This window comes from Alexandromys fortis, unplaced genomic scaffold (genome assembly GCF_014885135.2).
Source record: "Alexandromys fortis isolate MF-2015 unplaced genomic scaffold, M_Fortis_MF-2015_v1.1 scaffold_54, whole genome shotgun sequence".
Lineage (NCBI taxonomy): Eukaryota > Metazoa > Chordata > Mammalia > Rodentia > Cricetidae > Alexandromys > Alexandromys fortis.
This window is the reverse complement of record NW_026067958.1, coordinates 6,395,235-6,415,483: the sequence shown is the minus strand read 5'-3', so window position 1 is coordinate 6,415,483 and position 20,249 is coordinate 6,395,235. Positions and strand designations below refer to the sequence as shown.

The following is a 20,249-nucleotide window of genomic DNA, read 5'->3' as shown; positions in this document are numbered from 1 at the left end:
CTGTTTAATAAAAGTATTTTTTAAGATTTATTTTATTATTATGTTCTGGTATTTATTACATTCTGGTATTTATTATTCTGGTATTTATTACATGTTCTGGTATTGTGAGCTACCATGTGGTTGCTGGGAATTGAACTCGGGACCTCTAGAAGAGCAGCCAGTTCTCTTAACCTCTAAGCCATCTCTCTAGCCCCCTAATACAGGTATTTTAATATAAAATTAAGGAGACAGAGGGGTATGAAAATAAGAGGCATTCAAAACAAAGTAAGATACACCCAGATTATGGGTGTCAACTTCTCCAAGGTTTGCAGAAAGTAAGACATACCCAAGTGTGGATCCCCAAGAGAAAGTCAAACAATTTTACTTATATATGTGTATCTGTAGATATCCCTTGGCCAGAAGGTGAAGAAAAGCTATCTGATGATGCTCAAAGTGCAGTGGATATGCTGTTAACCATTGATGATACAAAGAGAGCTGGAATGAAAGGTAAGGTTTTTTTGTCGATGAACTATTTTATGCTTGCTTGGTTCCAGGTAGTAATTATAACATCAGGTTCTAGTACAATAATCTGACTGCTCAATGGTAAGAAGATAGTTCCTTGAGATAATGCATTTGTATATTTATCTTTAATTTAAACTCAATGCAGTGTAGTCACAACTCACACACTCAATTTTGTAACCTTCCGTGAGGCACCAGAAACCATATTGTAGCGTATCTTGGGTTTTCTATACCTGATAGTCAACTATCTATAAGTTTAGCACATCTATGAATATCCTGTTGTGTAGTTTTTTTATTGTTTAACTTCTGATTCCATTACAAATCATTTCATCCCAGGTTGCCTCAAATAAGACTTATTCAGTATGTTATGAACCATTCGGGGGCTTTTTTAATGCTTGGGAATATACACTTGATTCTACCTTTGAAACTGAAGTAAATCTCATTGACAGCAGCCTTAAAATAATTTTTCTTAATGTTAAGGATATGGCTAAGATATGAAGGTCATGCTTACTTTGTGTCAGGCCCCAGGGTTGCTCTTCAGCACCTAAAAACTTCAATGATCTTATTGTAATATAGACAAATAAGCATTGTGCCCAAAAATGCATTTCTATATGAAGCAGAGGATATGCAAAAGAATGAACTTTGAAAATAAGTCATGTCAGATGGAGAAATGATCATCAGGCCAAAGCACTTGCTACACAACCTGAGTTCAATTCCCAGAATTCACAGTAGAGGAGAGAAGCAACTCATCAAGGTTGTCCTCTGAGCTTTACTCACATGCCATGGCACCTGTGCCCATGTTCACACGCAATTTGTGTGTGTGTGTGTGTGTGTGTGAGAGAGAGAGAGAGAGAGAGAGAGTATTACTTGAATCAGCGTTTACATGTTCCTTTTCATAAGTTTGGGATGATCTAGAGAGATGACTCAGCAGTTACAAGTACTTGCTGTTCTTCTAGGATCTAAGTTTGGTACCCAACACCACCGACTGGCTCACAACGTGCACCGTCCTATTCCAGGGCAAACAACACCCTTTTCTGGCTTTCATGATTACTTGTGAACAAACATATGGCAGACAGGTGAACACACTCACAAATGAATAAATAAAGATCAATAGTTATTGGTTTAACTAAACCTATTGAATGTGAATGTTGCTCTGGTCCTGGGGTCACCCAAGGGATGAGCTACTCAAATCTCTCATTGTGGGACTTACTTTAAAATATTTCCTTAAACAAATAGTTGTTAATACCAAGTAGGCATAAGTACTATGAATAATAGTAATAGAAAAATAAAGCAGAGTGGGCAGATACAAAGTGGGTCCTAGAGACAAGTTTGTTTAGAGTACTTGGGAACACCTCTTTAAGGGATGGATTGAGCAGAATCCTGTGTAAAGTAAACTTGTACATACCTGACCACTCCCTTTGAGCCTTTTCAAAATTGCAATAATTAAGCCACATTTAACACTAGAAATCCCATATTTGAGCTCCAAAGAGTATACATTGTTATTTGGACATTTTGCATCCTTCAAATGTTATTTTTAATACATCTAAGTATCTGAACGTTACATATTGGTTAGGTTGCTATTATAAAATGCTATCTTAGCTAGATATGGTATAACACACGTTTAGTATCAGCACTTGGGAGACAGGGAAAGGCAGATCTCTGTGACTTCTACACCAGCCAGGCTATATAATGGGACCCTGTCTCAAAAACTAACTAACTAATAATAATAAAGTATTTAAAATAAGCAGGGGAGATGTCTCAAAAACTAACTAACTAATAATAATAAAGTATTTAAAATAAGCAGGGGAGATGGCTCAGTAGATAAAGAATTTTCTATGGAAGTATGAGGACCAGTGTTTGGATCTTCAGAACCCACATAAAATTGGGATGCAGTAGCACACATGTGTGATCCCAATGTGTCTACAGTAAGATGGGAGGCAAAGACTAAGAACTCTCAAATGCTCAATGAGCTAGCTAGTCTGAGACACAAAGAAGCAAATAAAAGAACCTATATGTTTAAAAAAAAAAAAAAAAAAGGAGAAGATTTGGACCTGACAGCAAAGGTTGTCTACTACCAACACCCATGTACCATAGCTGCACATACAAACTTTTCTACTCACATACAAACTTGCACGTACACATTATACACAAATAATAAATAATAAAACACTATCATTTGAGGGGAGCTAGGGTCATTATTCCTTTAACTTTTATTGAATACCTATGACATACTAGGCATTGCCTTATAAATACAGACTTTAAGTAAAGAGGTTGCTGAGATAGCTCAGCAGACAGAGGCACGAGCAGAGGCAAAGCATCCCAGGGATCTCATTAAAAGGTTCTAGAGGGACTAGAGAGTGGGTCAGTGATTACGAGCCACTGTTCTTGTTGCTAGGGGACCTGAGTTCAGTTACTATCATGCCCAGTATTCTATCATGGGGATGGAGAGCTGCATCAGCCATTAAGAGCAATTGCTGCTCATGCAGAAGAAGCCAGTTAGGTTCCCTGCCCCACATGATGACGTTACAACCTTCTGCAACTCCAGTTCTGAGGAATATGATGCCCTCTTCTTACCTCATTGGGTACCAGGCATGCATGTGGTGCACATACATACATGCAGGAAAATACTTAAACATGTAAAAAAAAATTAATTTTAGAGATTAGGTCTTACTATGTTATCTGTGATTGACCTGGAACTCAGTATGTGGACCAGGCCAGCGTTGAATTCAAGAAATCTATTTCTTCCAAGTGCTGGAAATAAAGGCATACAGTACCAGGTCCAGACAAAAATAAATATTTTTTTAAATAAATATTTTTATAAATGTTGAAAAATAAGCATATCTGCTTAAAGCATATTTGAGGCTAAAAATTCTAACTTAGTAGGGAAGAAAATAGACAAAATTAGAAAATGTATGAAACTTAAGATTCTTTTTTTCTGGCTGCACTGGTAATAACAATACTTTTAAGAAATGAAAGTTTCAAATATAAGAACATATCAGAAAAATCATCTACCATGACCAAGTAGGCTTCATTCCAGAGATTTAAGAATAGTTCAACATACAAAAATCTATCAATGTAATACACCATATAAAACAACTGAAATAAAAAAACACATGATCATCTCATTAGATGCAGAAAAAAGCCTTTGACAAAATACAACACCCCTTCATGATAAAGGTCTTGGAGAAGCAGGGATACAAGGAACATACCTAAACATAATAAAGACAGTATACAGCAAGCCTACAGCTAACATCTAACTAAATGGAGAGAAACTCAAAGCGATCTACAAATTGGAAAGGAAGAAGTTAAACTTTCACTATTTGCTGATGATATGATAGTATACTTAAGTGACCCAAAAAAATTCCACCAGGAAACTCCTACAACTGAAAAATACCTTCAGTAATATAGCAGGATACAAGATTAACTTAAAACACACACACACACAGAAGATAAATGGGTTGAAAAAGAAATCAGAGAAACATTACACTTGACATTATAGCCACAAAAACATAAAATACCTTGGGGTAGCTCTAACCAAATAAGTGAAAGATTTGTATGACAAGAATTTTAAATCTTTGAAGAAAGAAATCCAAGAAGACATCAGAAAATGGAAAGATATCCAATGCTCTTAGATAAATAGGATTAACATAGTAAAAATGGCAATCATACCTAAAGCAATCTACAGATTCATTGCAATGCCCAGCAAAATTCTTCACAGACCTTGAAAAAACAGTACTCAACTTCTTATGGAAAAAACAAAAAACCCAGGATAGCTAAAACAATCCTGTACAATAAAGGAACTTCTAGAGGCATCACAATCCCTGACTTCAAACTCTACTACAGAGCTACAGTACTGAAAACAGCCTGGTATTTTTGACAGGAAGATCAATGAAATCAAATTGAAGACTCAGATATCAACCCACACACCTATCAACACTTGATTTTTGACAAAGAAGCTAAAATTATAAAATGGAAAAAAGAAAGCATATTCAACAAATGGTGCCAGCATAACTGGATATCAACATGTAGAAGAATGAAAATAGATCCATATCTGTCGCCATGCACAAAACTCAAGTCCAAATGGATCAAAGACCTCAACATAAAGCCAACCAAACTGAACCCCATAGAAGAGAAAGTGGAAAGTACACCAAACGCATTGGCACAGGAGACCACTTCCTAAATATAACTCCAGTAGCACAGACACTGAGAGCAAAAATTAATAAATGGGACCTCATGAAACTGAGAAGCTTCTGTAAAGCAAAGGACATGGTCAACAAGACAAAATGGCAGCCTACAGAATGGAAAAAGATCTTCACCAACCCCACATCGACAGAGGGCTGATTTCCAAAATATACAAAGAACTCAAGAAACTTGGCATCAAAAGAAAAAATAATCTAATAAAAATGGGGTACAGACTTAAATAGAGAACTCTCAAAAGGTGAATCTCAGACGACTGAAAGACACTTATGGAAATGTTCAACATCCTTAGCCATCAGAGAAATGCAAATCAAAACAACTCTAAAATTCTTATATCTTACACCTGTCAGAATGGCCAAGATCAAAACCACTGATGACAGTGTATGCTGGAGAGGATGTGGGGTAATGGAAACACTCCTCCATTGCTGGTGGGAGTACAGCCGCTTTGGATCAGTATGACGATTTCTCAGAAAATTAGGAGTCAATCTACCCCAAGATCCAGCAATACTACTCTTAGGCATCTATCCAAAGGATGCTCAATCACACCACAAAGACATTTGCTCACCTATGTTCACAGCAGCATTATTTGTAATTGCTAGAACCTGGAAACAACCTAGATGCCCTTCAACTGAAGAATGGATAAGGAAAATGTACTACTCAGTGGTAAAAAATAATGACATTTTGAAGTTTGCAGGCAAATGGATGGAATTAGAAAAAAACATACTGAGTGAGCTAACTCAGACCCAGAAGACAAATATAATATGTACTCACTCGTAAGTGACTTTTAGACATAAAGCAAAGAATAACCAGCCTATCGTTCATGACCCCAAAGAACCTAGAACAACAAAGACCCTAAGAGAGAAATACATGGATCTGCCTAGGAAGGAGAAAAAGACAAGATCTCCTGAGTAAATTAGGAGCATGGGAGGTGGGGGGAGGGGAATAAGGGGTTGGGAAAAGGTGGAAAGGGAGAGGGTAGGAAGGAAGGGGAGTGGAAAAAATGTATAGCTCAATTAAAAACAATAAATTATTAGGAAAGAATGAAAGTTTCCAAAATCAGGCTCCACTGTTGCTACTGGTTAGATGTTCTTATAACCTTACTTTGGGGGGGGGGGCATATAGTATATAACTATTTTCTGAAAGAATTTTTCAACTTTCAAGTCAAGTGTTATGGGGTTGTCTTACATACTGCAGAATATTTAACAGAATAGCTGGTCTCTACTCAACAGATGCTTCCACAGTTATAACACCAAAACAGTATCTCAGACAATGCCAACATTCTGTACAGAAAAAGCCACCTTGGTTGAAAACCATCATACAAAATAACTTTTAAATGTATCTGTTCTTAGGTACTTATTTTAAACAAGTGAAAATTATTTTTGCAACTGTATCCCTTTTTCTATTCTTTTTTCTTTCCCTCCCTACATCCCTCATGTTTTTTGCAGACAGTCTCATTATAGCCTAGACTGACCTGAAGTCCCTTACATAGTCTCCTGTTCTTTCTCATCTCCTAAAAGTGCCAGGATTACAGGTGTATGAGACCAAGAAATTCCTATCATCCATGTTGGCCCTGAACTTAAAGCAGTCCTTTTGTTCAGACTCATGCCTGGCTCCTACCAGTCTTTTAGTTTAGAGGAAAAACAATTTATAGGTATATAAGTCTCCTAAATCGATTCCCAATATAAACACTCTGTGTAGACATCCTCCAAGATTCTCCTTAAAAGTATATACTTTTTTGGTTTATTTACTTACTGGCTTGTCACTTCTTAATTTACTAACATTTGTACTGTTGCTTTAAAAGGTAAAGGGTTGGGGCTGGAGAGATGGCTCAGAGGTTAAGAGAGGTCCTGAGTTCAATTCCCAGCAACCAACTACTTGTTGGCTCACAATCATCTGTAATGAGATCTGGTGCCCTCTTCTAGCTTGCAGGTATACATGCAGATGGTATACTTTATATATAATAAATCTTTTAAAAATAAATTTTAAAAAGGGAAAGGGTTGAAAACTGGACATGGTGACTCCTCTCTATAATCTCAGCACTTAGGAAGGAGCCTGCAACAGGATTGCTGTGAGTTTAAAGCCGGCTTAGTACCATAGTTTGAAAAAGAAAAGTGAGGAGTTGGTTGTGGTTGGAGGTTTGGCCACAGTAGACACTTGCACAGCGAGTGCAAGGCCACAGTTCAATCACTGCAAAGGAACCATGAAGGTTAGGGAAAAGGGAGCTTATTTCTAGCAACAAAATATCACGGTTTAGTCAAACAAGTGAACATGTTTTTATTTTAGTAGGTAGAAGTAATCAGGTATTTTGGTGCACACCTGTAATCTCAGTACTCGGAGGCAGAGGCAGGCATACTTTGAGGCCAACCTGGTCTATATAGAGACCTGTTCCAGGATAGCCAAGACTACATAACAAAACAAAACAATAAGTTGAAGAGTTGGGAATCTTATAAGCAGGAGTGCTGTGATGGAAAGTTCTAGATGTACCTGTAATGCTAGCTAGTAAACTCTAAAGATGTAATAGTGGAACCAAGTAAATCGAAGAATATGGAGAGAATGTGTGAGAAATGTCATCTAGTCAGAACCAAGCCATGGTGGTCCATGCCGGGGAACCCAGCACTTAGAAGACTAAGGAACAGGACTGTAAAAACTTTCAGCTTGGGCTACACAGTGAGCTCCAGGATAGCCTGGGCTACTGGGACCTTATCTCAGACACATAAACAAGAAGACCAAAACCAAAAGGACAGTAAGTTAAATATATAGCCAATCATCACCAGTGTATATGTGGAATCAGCATGAAGGAAGATAAGTATTCAAAACAAAGAGTAAAAGATGAACTTTCTCATGCTTAAAGACTGCCATGTGACAGGTGGGTGAGAGGTGAAATGAGAACTAGAGCATTAGTCAGATGAGCTCCAACGGTAGTGAAGAAGTAAGCCATACCGTCTGCAAATGAGGGAGCGTGAGAAGATGGCATCAAGAAAGATCCACTTCCTTCCTCTGCCCCCTCCCCCACACTGGAACCATGGAGGCTGCACCAGAGAAGGAAAAGGAGGTTCGTGTTGTGCCCGAAACCCTTCAGAAAACGTGAAGGGATTTTGCAGAGTTGAAGGAGAAGCACCTTTGGAAGAAGACTGCTCTGAAGTCACTGCAAAGGGCCCAGAGAAAGCTCATCTATGAAAAGACAAAGCACTATCACAAGGAGTAGACAGAGATCCGTATGGCCAGGATGGCAAGGCAAGCTGGGAACTTCTATGTGCCAGCAGAACCGAAGCTGGCACTTGTCATCAGAATCCGAGGTATCAGGGGTGTAAAGCCCAAAGGTGTGCAAGGTGTTGCAGCTTCTCCGTCTTCTGCAGATCTTCAACGGCACCTTTGTTAAGCTCAAGAAGGCTTCAGGTAACATGCTGAGGATTGTGCACCATACATTGCGTGGGGGTACCCCAATCTGAAGTCAGCCAATGAGCTCATCTACAAACGCGGCTATGGCAAAATTCATAAGAAGAGAATTGCCTTGACAGGTAATTCCTCGATTGCTCGGTCTCTTGGTAAATACGGCATCATCTGCATGGAGGATCTAATTCATGAAATATATACAGTTGGAAAACGCTTCAAAGAAGCGAATAACTTCCTGTGGCCCTTCAAATTATCTTCTCCACGAGGTGGAGTGAAGAAAAAGACAACTCATTTTATGGAAGACAAGATAAACAGGCTTATTAGACGGATGAACTAAGGTGTTGCCCATGGTATTTTTTTTTAATATGGTCAGTTAATAACAGTCACAGCTTGGCAAACTGAAAAAAAAAGAAAGATCCACTTCTACTAAGGTCATTTTTTCACTCGCTAGACAAATAGAAACCAGGCACCTATAATATACCAGGTGATATGTGATATGCAAAATGATGCAGTGTAAAGTATGTAGTCTAACAGAGACGAACATTAAACAAAGCAGCGATATTTGGTATAACAGAGTAAGGCAAGATACAAAGGCATTGCCTTTTTAATTCCTGAAAGCAACTTTTAAATGATGGTGTCCTAATATTGTTTTTTTTAACATATTTCCCCTTAAGAACTGAAACATCATCCTCTCTTCAGTGAAGTGGACTGGGAAAATCTGCAACATCAAACAATGCCTTTCGTACCACAGCCAGATGATGAAACAGATACATCCTATTTTGAAGCCAGGAATACTGCTCAGCATCTGACCATATCTGGGTTTAGTCTGTAGAACATACATATCATTTTGATCTAATCTTGTAATATAGAATTAAGTTTTGCAATATTATGTTCAATACTAGATTGACTTACAGGAGAGAAGTCACCTAGGCTAATGAACTTTCAATTAATGAATACAACAGCTTTTACAAAATTAAAATACTATGCGAAATATATGTAATTTATCTTTACCATAAACTGGATATAAATCATCACAGCTTTTTTCATCTTGTCTTATTTATTAGCTGCACTTTATGAAGACTAACGTATCAATAAACTAAAACACTACTACTCAATACAGAGAGAATGAGCCATAAGCTTCTATGCAGATTTCATTGTTCTATTCACTTCGGTGTTAATATCAAACAAATAAAAAACGACTATTTCATTTAAATTTATTTGTACATGGTTGCCTGCAAAACTGTGGTCTCAAGACAGTCTTACAAGACAATACATGACTGTCAAAATCAGCCATTTTGCCAGACATGCAAGCCAGAAGCCCCCATATTCAGGAGACAGATGCAAGACAGAAGTATGACTGCAATTTCAAAACTAAGGCCAGCCTGGTCTGTCTCTGAGCTGGAGGCCATTCAGGACTCTATAGTGAGACCCTGTCTTGTAAAACTTTAAAAAAAAGCTGGAAAACTATTAGTAGTGTAACTTTGCAGAGTGCAGTCTATTCAAAAGAACTAAGATTTTAAGGGTTTAGCTTACCTTCCTAGTGATAGAATTTTGCTACCTGACTGCTTTTGGTGCTTTCTTCTACAATTCCTGTTTGTTTAAGAGTTCTGGAAAGGTTGGGTGTGACACTTTAAGCAATTTTAGTAGCTTGTTCAGTTTTATCAGAGAAAAATAGTAATCTACTTTTGTTTAATAGCTGTAACTAATGATTGTCAGCATCACTCTTTTTGAAGAATACTAAGAATCAGCTAAACTAATTGAGACTTTTAGCATTTTCCTAGAAGAATGAAATTACGATTTAAATGTACCATAGGTAGGTTTTGTTAATAACCTTTTGCACACTGACTTTAGTGTTTCTGCTTTACCACCTAGTCACAACTCAGCCATAATGTAGTTTGCAAAGATGAGACAAGCCTAGATCTGTAACAATAAAAGACACAGCATAATTGGTGCTGGGTATTGAATCCTTGGGCTAAAGGTTTTACTCTGCCTATTTTATAATGACTATACTTAATTTTCTAGTCACCCTTTTAAATAAAGATATTCAAAATAGTTACTACAACTTCATTTAAAGTGAGTCACACTTTTCAGGTGACAGCATATTCTACAGGCTATTTACTCAATCTACAGTCCTTTTATAGTGTTTTCAAGTAGTAGAAAAAAAGCCTTTGGAATCTAAACCTGGTTAAACAACTGTGCTGCCATGGACAGGTTAATATTGAGCACTAATATATTGGTGATTGATATAATTACTTTGGAGGCTGAAGGTAGAGAATACTTACCTAGTATGCATAGGACCTTGGCTTCAAGCTCCAGTAACACACATACTAATTACTTTGTAGAATTAGAATAAGCAGAGTCAGATTAACAAACTAGGGGTCCAAGGAAGAAGAACTCTGGATCCCAGTTAGTTAAAAATGAGTCTGCAGAGGCAAACCGATAATGGCTTCTTAAAGCAAATCACTGGACAGTTGGTTACAGTAAAATTTAATTCTGCTGTGGACTGTTGAGAGGTTCTGACCTCCTTGGACTACATGAATAAAGCATGTCAACAGATGGATGAATAAACATAGGGATACATTTATTAAAGCAAACAATATGTTATATGTAAGTACACAGAAGAGAAACATTTCTTTCCATAAATGCATTTTTTATAAAATGTTTTTTCTACTTTTTGGTTCTCATAAATTGGCCTGTTTTCATAGTAGTTGGTGGTGTTTTTCATTGACAGTGAGTCATAAACACTTTGCACATTTATGTTTTCTTTTGCTTGTCTGTACAGAATGTAAAGAATAAAAAATAATAAAAGAATTATTTCTTCTTTCACAATTATTTAACCTAAGGTTCCAGCAGTGTTGTTTCTTTTGGTCGTGTGATGGATTCAGTGAGAATACTTGGTCCCTGGTTGGTGGAACTGTTTGGGAAGGATAGTTAGTACATCACTGGGGTGAGCACTAAGGTTTCAAAAGACTCAGGTCACTCCCAGTGTGCTCTCTGCCCGTACTTGTGGTTAAGATATGAATGCTCAGATGCTGCCTGCTACCTCTGCTCCACCATCATGAACTCTACCCCTCTGAAACCATAAGCCCCAAATAAAGTGTTTTTTAATAAGTTATCTTGGTCATATTGTCTTTTTTTTTTTTAGGGAGAAAGGCGGGGGTTTTATTTCTTTTTTTTTTTTAATTTTTATTTATTTATTTATTAAAGATTTCTGTCTCTTCCCCACCGCCGCCTCCCCTTTCCCTCCCCCTCCCCCAGGTCATATTGTCTTAATCACAGCAATAGAAAAGTAACTAATTCAGATCATCTACTTATTCAACTGACTAAATGAGATATACATAAATGAGTATTTAAAGCACTCTGGCTGGATAGTAGTGGCACACACCTTTAATTCCAGCATTCAGGAGACAGAAGCAGGTCTGTGAGTTCAAGGCCAGCCAGGTCTACAGAGTGAGTTCCAGGACAGACTCAAAAGCTACAAAAAAATCCTGTCTTGAAAAACCAAAAGAGTAAAAAAATGAAAAAAATCAAACGTTCTGGAAAACAAAAACTAGGGCCAGCAAGAAGGTTCAGTAAGTAAAGGCACTTGCCACCAATCCTGACCACTGTCAGTCTCCAGGAACCACACAGTGGGTGGAGATAATTGCAAACTATTTACTGACCTCCATATGTTTGTTGTGGCATGGACACATGCATTCTGAAAAACACTAAAACCTAAAGCATTACAAAATTGGACTTAATTCTAGTAGAGAAGACAGAGGCCTTATCTTAGGGTTTCTATGGATGTGATGAATCAAAAAGCAAGTTAGAGAGGAAAGGGCTTATTTGGCTTACACTTCCATATCACTGTTGATCATCAAAGGAAGTCATGACAGGAACTCAGAGCAGGAACCTGAGGCAGGAACTAATATAGAGACCATGGAGAGGTGCTACTTACTGGCTTGTTCAGCCTGCTTTCTTACAGAACCCAGAACCACCAGTCTAAGGATGGCACCGTCCACAATGGGCTGGGCCATCTCCCATCCATTGCTAATTTAGAAAATGCCCTACAGCCAGATCTTATGGAGGTATTTTCTCAGTTGAGGTTCCCTCCTTTCAGATAACTAGCTAGTGTCAAGTTGACATAAAATTAGCCAACACAGCTCTGAGTAGAAAATTACAATTTGCTATCACAGACATGTCATAGGCAGCTACAGTCACCTAAAATTCTGCCACCAGATAATGTAATGGTAATTATTGATAAGTTGTAATGGTATTTATTGAGAATAAATGATTTATCATCTAAATTTACACCTGCTAATAAGCTATATTCAGACTCTTGTTAAAGAGAAACGGAAACGGAGCTAAATGATCTTGGTTGTTCCCCACAGAAATCAACCTGAAGAAATGTCCCCCCAAATATGCCTCTCTCACATAAACATTGTTGGGCTAAAGGCAATGTGAAGCAGAAACACGAGGAGCTCACCCCCCCGCTGCATTCAAGTGTAAATTCTCCTTCACTGGGGCAGGGCTGCTGGGAGCCAGAGCACCAGAGGAGTCAAACAGCACTCTAGTGACTTTTCTGTGTCCTTTGTCGGCAGCAGCAAGAGGACTGCTTCCAGGCTGAGGCCAATCTGAGCTACAGAGTAAAACCCTACCTCTTTTTAAACTATGACTAGTATCCTCAGATGACAAATGAGTCTTGATCCATACTTTACCTATGATAATTCAGTTATTTCCTTTTTTCCCTTCTAAATAAGTAGAAGGTAGATTTGGGTCTGTTTGTTTCATATCTTAAGCAAATACTAGTAGTTGCATTCACTTCTGAAATTTTTATCAAATTACACATAATATGGCTTTATTTAGTCTCTTGAATTTCTCCTCTGCATGGTTCTGGGAACTGATGGGGACCTCACAGGCTTGTGCTGTGGAGAGCTGCTATCTCCTGCCTGTTACTCAGGATTACTTCATAGCAACTCCTATTTGCTCTCACTTCAGTTCTGTACACAACCAATACAGTTAACCAGTAATAAGAAAATAGTTCATTTCTCATTAACCTTTTATTTTTAACTTAGTTTTACAATAAACAGAAAAGCTGATCATTAAAAAAATACCATAGCTGTCAATTTTTAAAATGAGGTTTATGTTTTAAAGCATTACCATTATATCCTATAATTACATCAATTATATACAAGGACTGTGTGCAAAGTGCTTTTCAAGCTATAAAGTAATTCCGATCTATGATACAAATGGTTGCCCTTAGGAGTTAGTTACCTTGACTACTTGCAATGAATCACAACTTGTTACAGCCTTGATTTGCATTTTATTTATATAAGAAAAAAGCCATCATTTTATGATACCAACTTGTCTAATTTAAAAAAAAATAAACTCTTGATCCATACTTTACCTATGATAATTCAGTTATTTCCTTTTTTCCCTTCTAAATAAGTAGAAGGTAGATTTGGGTCTGTTTGTTTCATATCTTAAGCAAATACTAGTAGTTCCTTTCAACCAAGATGTGATACACAATTTAAAAACAAAAAAAAAAATTGAGAAGTCTGGGACAAGCAAATAATGTTCTCATACTTTTTTCTTCAAAGAACAACCCTATACACTAGAGAAGGATTCTTTTGCTCTTACTGAAAATGTCCAGTACCTATGCTAATCCCCCCAACATCCCATATCAAGAATGCATTAATTTTTTTACTATACAAAGCTAGTCAGGTGGTGCATGCCTGTGGTCCCAGAAATGGAGAAAAGTGGAGACAGGAACATCAGGTGTTCCAGGTCATCTTTAGCTACAGCGTGACTCAGTATTGAGCAAGAGCTACTGAGACTGTCTCAAAAGGAAAAAAAGGAAGGGGGAATTTGCTATAAAGTTTGTAAATCACATCTTCAAAGCATAAGGTGTATAAGCACAGGTTTTTGGGAAATACACAAAAAGGATTATTTTCGGTCTTCCTTCATTTTGATCTAAAGGACAGAAGAAACTTAGGTTTCATTAGTCAGGCATCCCTTAATTATGTGGACAAAGATGGCGTGTATATTTAGTCCTTCTAATACCTTGTGATGTGCACCCCAAAGGAAAACCTGAGGCACTAAGAGGTTAAGAATCCAAACTGAAGTTTACCACTTGAAGAAAAAAAAAGATTTTCATGCGTTTGCTCCTTAATAAAAACAGTATAGATAAGTTTTCATTTTATTGCAAAGCACCCTATGAAGCAGACATTGGATATCCTCACCAAAAAAAAAAAAAAAAAAAAAAAAAAGATTAAGTGCGTATGATTGAATTAAAAATCTGATGACTTCTGTGTCAACCTGGAATATACTTTCCACATCCACTGGACCTAGTCTTCATCCCTCATCGAGTTAAGTCTGTTCAGTGACTCAGTTGTGAGACAATGGCCACAGTACAAAGGACAAGGATTTTCTGAACTGGGCAGACCACAAAGAATGCGGAGGACTCTTCCATCAGTTTGCAGCTACCTGTGGACAGTTCAGTGGCTGATACAAAACTGATTTGACCTCATTTAAATCCACTTGTGTTGTATTCTTTCTTGTGTTTAATTTAGAAAAGTAAATATTATAAATCTTATAATCATAACAGTGCCTTAGAAAAGCAGCTTATATTTCTGATGAGAAAAAAATCAGGTAAACATGTTACTAAACGATAATAAATTAATGTCCGTCAAGCTCAGAAAGAGTAAGTCTACATATGCTACTTAAAACCTAGTTGAGATTGATTGTTCAAGTATCAGCAATATTAGTCCTTAAAATGTTACCATTTGTGTAGTGCAAAGAATACATATTATATAAACAAACTATCGGAGAAAAGAAATGTAATCATCACAAACTGAGATTTTCTTGTGAAATCTACAATCCATTTCATTTCTTAGGTCATCCAGGGCCAATCTTCTTGAGTAAAATGCCATTTTCTTCAGTTTAGTTTTCTTTAAAAAGAAAGTAAAAACCAATCATGTAAGTATAAATGAATATCAAGCACATTCATACCAAAAAGATTTTGTGAGCACACAGCATTCAAACTCAAGATAAAACTACAAATGATCATCATCATTACTCAGCTCGGCAGGAAAGATATCAGACAGTTTTCTGTGTATTGGTTCATTTACTGCTGGTGCTGGGGACTACTTTCATGTGCTAATATACCAAGCTATTATATAAGAGCGTGAAAGCAGTTTTTAATAAATAATTTTCATTTTATATCTCTCATTTTACCTTCTAATTCTCATACTTTTCTAACTGGCTACTATACACTTAATACTTGGGGGAATTAATTCATATTTTCATTTTCATAAAATTATATATCTTATTTTGTCATATTTGGTTGTTATCTCTCAGAAGCCCTGTTCTTTTCTAATGACAGACAGAAAGAAAATATATCTAGAGGGGAAGTACTGAGAGGAATAGAAGAAAGGAAAATTATAATCAGGATATATTATATGAAAAAACAATCTATTTTCAATAAAATAAAAATTAGGCCGGCAGTGGTTGAACATGCCATTAATCCCAGCACTCAGGAGGCAGATCTATGGGATCTCTATGAGTTCAAGGCCAGCCTGGTCTATAGAGCTAGTTCCAGAGCAGCTAGGACTGTAACACTGAGAAACCCTGTCTTGAAAAACCAAATAAACACATAGAATTAGAAAATTTGCCAGATTAAAATTAAGATATCTAATCTACCTGGTTCTACCTCCAACCCAGTACTATCAGCCACATACACAACCAAACTATGTTTAAACCTGTCTCACTAAAACGCGCTGTTCTGAAGAATTTGCAATTGGAAAGATCACTTAACAGTGAAAAACTCAACAATAAAGCAGAAAATTTATTGTTTCTCCATCTCTGAACAACAAAAAGGGATACTTAGAAGAAATAGTGAACCTCCTTTACTAGATGTCTGGCAGCAATGAAGTACTAAAGTAAATGAATTCCTGGAGTAATTTTACAAAGGCAGTTCAATTTTCAAAGGGGTGCGATGGCACAAACCTATAACCCCAGCACTCGGGAGGCCAGATACCACTGCAAGTTCCACACCGGCCTGAGCTCAAGCCAGCCTAAGCAAAGTCTGAAACACAAGCTCAAAGAACAAAGAGGAAAAAGAAATAAAAAAAAATCCAATTTTCCTTAATATTTTTTAATGGCGTTTTTGCCTGCATATCTGTCTGTGTGAGGGTGTCAGATCTTGTAGTTACAGACAGTTGTGAGCTGCCATGTGGGTGCTGGGAATTGAATCAGGTCCTCTGAAAGAGCATCCAGTGCTCTTAACTGCTGAGCCATCTCTCTAGCCCGTCCCCCCCAATCCAATTTTCTATAACTGCTAAAACAATTTTTCTAGACCAGGCAATGGTGGCCCACCCCTTTAGTCCCAGCACTCGAGAGGCAGAGACAGGTGGATGTCTGACTTCGAGGCTAACCTGGTCTACAAACTTAGTTCCAGGACAGCCAGGGCTACACAACACAAAGAAACCCTGTCTCAAAAAAGAAAAAAATTCTTCCTTTTTTGTTTTTGTAAGATAGAGTTTCACTATGTAACTGGCTAACCTGGAACTCCTGCTCCTCTTGCTTCTACCCCACAAGTGCTGAGATTCTAATGCTTGGATATATCATTTGTTTTTTTAACCTTTCATGATGTAATAAGCTGAATAAGCTGTTTCAATCTTAAGTTAAAAAACAAGTAAATAATTATTATTCTATGCCAAATTTCTCAACTACCTTCATTTTATATATTTTGTGTATATATGTGTGCACGTATTCACATGTATGTGGTGCATGTGTATGTAATAGATGCACAGAAGAATCCATAAGTCAACATCAGGTGTCAGTGCTCAGAGTAGTGATTCTCAAATTTCCTAATGCTGTGACAGGTTAAGAACATTGCTTTAGGGGCTGGAGAGATGGCTCAGTGGTTAAGAGCATTGCCTGCTCTTCCAAAGGTCCTGAGTTCAATTCCCGGCAACCACATGGTGGCTCACAACCATCTGTAAAGAGGTCTGGTGCCCTCTTCTGGCGTGCAGACATGCACACAGACAGAATATTGTATACATAATAAATAAATATTTTTTTTAAAAAAAAAAGAACATTGCTTTAGAAGCTATTCATGTTTTAGAGCAATGGTCCTCAACCTGTGGGCCAAATCCCTTACAAGGTCAAATGACCCTTTCATGGGGGTTGCCTAAGACTACTGGAAAACACAAATATTTACATTATGTTTCATAACAGCAACAAAATTATAGTTATGAAGCAGCAATAAAAGTAATTTTATAGTTGAGGGTCATCACAGCGGGAGGAACTTTATTGAAAGGGCCTCAGCACTAGGAAGGTCAAGAACCACCATTTTATCACCCTGGACCAGCCTCCTTAGCAGTGATCCTTCACACATGCACAGCCATGCCCCGCTCTGTTTGGTAGTTCTGAAAATTGAACTCAGGTCCCTCGTGCTTGCTGTGCAACTAAGCTATCTGCATAGCCCTAACTACAGGCTTTCTACAAAATAAACATGAAAAGAAGTTTGGGGGCTGGAACAGTGGTAGACTGTCTGCCTAGTAAGAGGCCCTGGGTTCTACACCTAATATACCCAAATAAAATTTTTTATTATTTGTATAAAAAATAAAAGGGAGTTGAAACGCACCTAAAATTTGTAACTATGGTGGAAGTGATTTAAACTAAGGTCTGTATCTGCAAAGAGCATACTTATACACAGTTTTGAAGGGGCAAGTGCTACCAAGACAGTGGCTGCTGCTTCTGAAATTCTATTAACGCTGTTTAGAAATAAATGGTCTTTAAGAGCATCATGTTTCATTAGCCATAAAACTTACAAAGCATATAGTCACTGTCATGTACATAAATTAAAGGTGTACAAATCCATCACATATTCTGTACACAAGTACACAGAAATCCACAGAAACATTTGCCAAGGTGGTTTTAGTCCCTGGATGTTCAGAAGGACAATGCATCTATAAAGCAGACCTATCTCCTTGTATCTACTACAAGTTATAAGAGTCCATGAACCCTTTCAATTATAGAACTATAGTATTACCTTCTCCTTCTTTGATAATATAAATGCACCAACCACTGGGCAATAAAAGGCCATATAATAGCAAAAGTTAATGCACCAGGAGACATCTCAAAGGGCCACCAAGATGGTTTCTGTGAAAACAAAATAAGCTTGTCATTTATCTCTTAAGTACTGCATGGAGAAACTTGAACACATTTGTTTGGTTTTGTTGTTTTGTTTTTCTTTTTTTTTTTTTTTCAATTTTTTTTTAACTTTTTTTTTGGGTTTTTTTTTTTTTTTTTTTGGTTTTTCGAGACAGGGTTTCTCTGTGGCTTTGGAGCCTGTCCTGGAACTAGCTCTGTAGACCAGGCTGGTCTCGAACTCACAGAGATCCGCCTGCCTCTGCCTCCCGAGTGCTGGGATTAAAGGCGTGCGCCACCATCGCCCGGCTTGTTGTTTTGTTTTTCAAGGCAAGTTTTCTGTTTAACTGCCCTGGTTGTCTTGGAACTCACTCTATAGACCAGGCTGGCCTCGAACTCACAGAGATCCTCCTACCTTTGCCTCCCGAGTGCTGGGTTTAAAGGCATGAGACACCACAGACCAACTTTCTTAATACATAATTCATAAATATTAAAACTAATAACAATCTTTCCTCTGACAGAATATTCTATGCTCAGTAAGCAGACTTCTAAGACTTAATTAAACATATCCAACTTTTTTATTGTTGGAAATGTTTATTACAGGATAAGGTAAAGCACTCTCAAGGAAGAGTGTCCAAAGACCAAAGGGACACAGCCCAACACACATTTTTAGCTTCAAAGCTCTGAAAGGTAGATTTCATATTAAGTAGCTCAAAAACTGTAAATGTATTATAATTTACTTAAAATTCTTACCTGTGAAGAGGAGGGCTGATTACTTGTCTGCAATGATAATTTCGCCTTTAAAAACAAATGAAAAGTAACTTTGAATGAATGAAAAAAGTGTGTAATTTTGGGGGGTTTTCATTTCTATTTTGAGAAAGGGTCTCTAGCCCTAGCCCAAGCTGGCCCTACAACTCCCATGTAGTTGAACTTGAACTTCTGATCCTTCTTGCCTCCACCTTCCTATTATTGGGATTACAGGTATGAGTCACCCATGTCAGCACACCCACACACACACACACCTGGTATTTATGCAAATATTATCAATACAGATTCTACACTGCTTAACAGACGATAACAACAGACTAGTCGCTTACCTGTGAAGCAGTTAGTGTTTCCAGTTTATGAAGTCTCTGAAGGACATTCTGCATGTCCTCTTGTAATCTAATGAGCACAAGAGCAATCTGCTCGTTGAGGCTGCCTCTGGACCCTCGGTCTGAGCCCCAGCGCTCTCCATCACCTCCACTTCCTACTTGCCGGCCCTGGCTTCCTTCACTCAAATGTGGAATTCTATGCCCTATTAAGAGAAGAAAGTAAGTTACCTATCAATAAAGGGTTCTTTTTTAAATAGAAATAGTGTACTATTTATTTTCCTTCATAATTCCTTGATACATAAATAAACAAAGAAAAGTAAAAGCAACCAGGAAGCACATAAAATAAACCATTAGGAGCCAGGGGAATGGGGTGCACACCTTTACACCTTCAATCTCAGTACTTGGGAGACAAGTGGATCTCTATGAGTTCGAGGCCAGCCTGGTCTACAGAGTATGTTCCAGGACAGGTTCCAAAGTTACAAAGAAACCCTGTCTCGAAAAACAAACAAACAAAAAAACATTAATGGAATCTATTCTATATTAGGGGAAGAGTATACATTATTACTAGTGTATGACAATGTTTACACAATTCATAAGGAAGATTCATGATCAGAGTACATGTTTAAAAACTCTACTGGAGCTGGCGAGACAGATCAGCTGATCTATAACTTGTTGCTCTTGTAGAGGACCTGGGTTTGGTTCCCAGCACCTGCATGGTAACTCCACTCCAAGGGATCCAACACTACCTTCTGAACTCGACAGGCACAAGGCATGCCCGTGGGGCACATACAGACATGCAAGCAAACATTCATACAATAAAATAAATCTTTGTATAAAAGTTTAAACCAGGGGGCTGGAGAGATGGCTCAGGGGTTAAGAGCACTGGCTGCTCTTCCAGAGGTCCTGAGTTCAATTTCCAGCAAGCACATAGTA

General features: G+C 37.7%; 2 protein-coding genes and 1 pseudogene across 4 annotated transcripts in view; 2 read left to right on the top strand and 1 right to left on the bottom strand.

Moving 5' to 3' along the window:
* The window catches only part of Mastl (microtubule associated serine/threonine kinase like), a 49,493-nt gene extending 38,189 nt beyond the window's left edge, over positions 1-11,304 (top strand). Inside the window, exons 10-11 of the mRNA XM_050152556.1 lie at positions 385-486; positions 8,763-11,304. Coding sequence (XP_050008513.1) covers positions 385-486; positions 8,763-8,920 — 260 coding nt within the window. The 3' untranslated portion in view covers positions 8,921-11,304. The remainder of the gene's footprint in view (positions 1-384; positions 487-8,762) is intronic.
* Positions 6,704-8,756, top strand: LOC126507807 (60S ribosomal protein L7-like; annotated as a pseudogene).
* A 1,804-nt stretch (positions 11,305-13,108) lies between the features above and the next one.
* Acbd5 (acyl-CoA binding domain containing 5) overlaps positions 13,109-20,249 on the bottom strand; it is a 31,526-nt gene continuing 24,385 nt past the window's right edge. For all 3 annotated transcript variants that reach the window (XM_050152586.1, XM_050152585.1, XM_050152584.1), the window contains exons 10-13: positions 19,320-19,519; positions 18,976-19,020; positions 18,125-18,234; positions 13,109-15,017 (exon numbers count right to left, since the gene is read on the bottom strand). In XM_050152586.1, the coding sequence (XP_050008543.1) occupies positions 15,005-15,017; positions 18,125-18,234; positions 18,976-19,020; positions 19,320-19,519 (368 nt within the window). In that variant the 3' untranslated portion in view covers positions 13,109-15,004. The remainder of the gene's footprint in view (positions 15,018-18,124; positions 18,235-18,975; positions 19,021-19,319; positions 19,520-20,249) is intronic.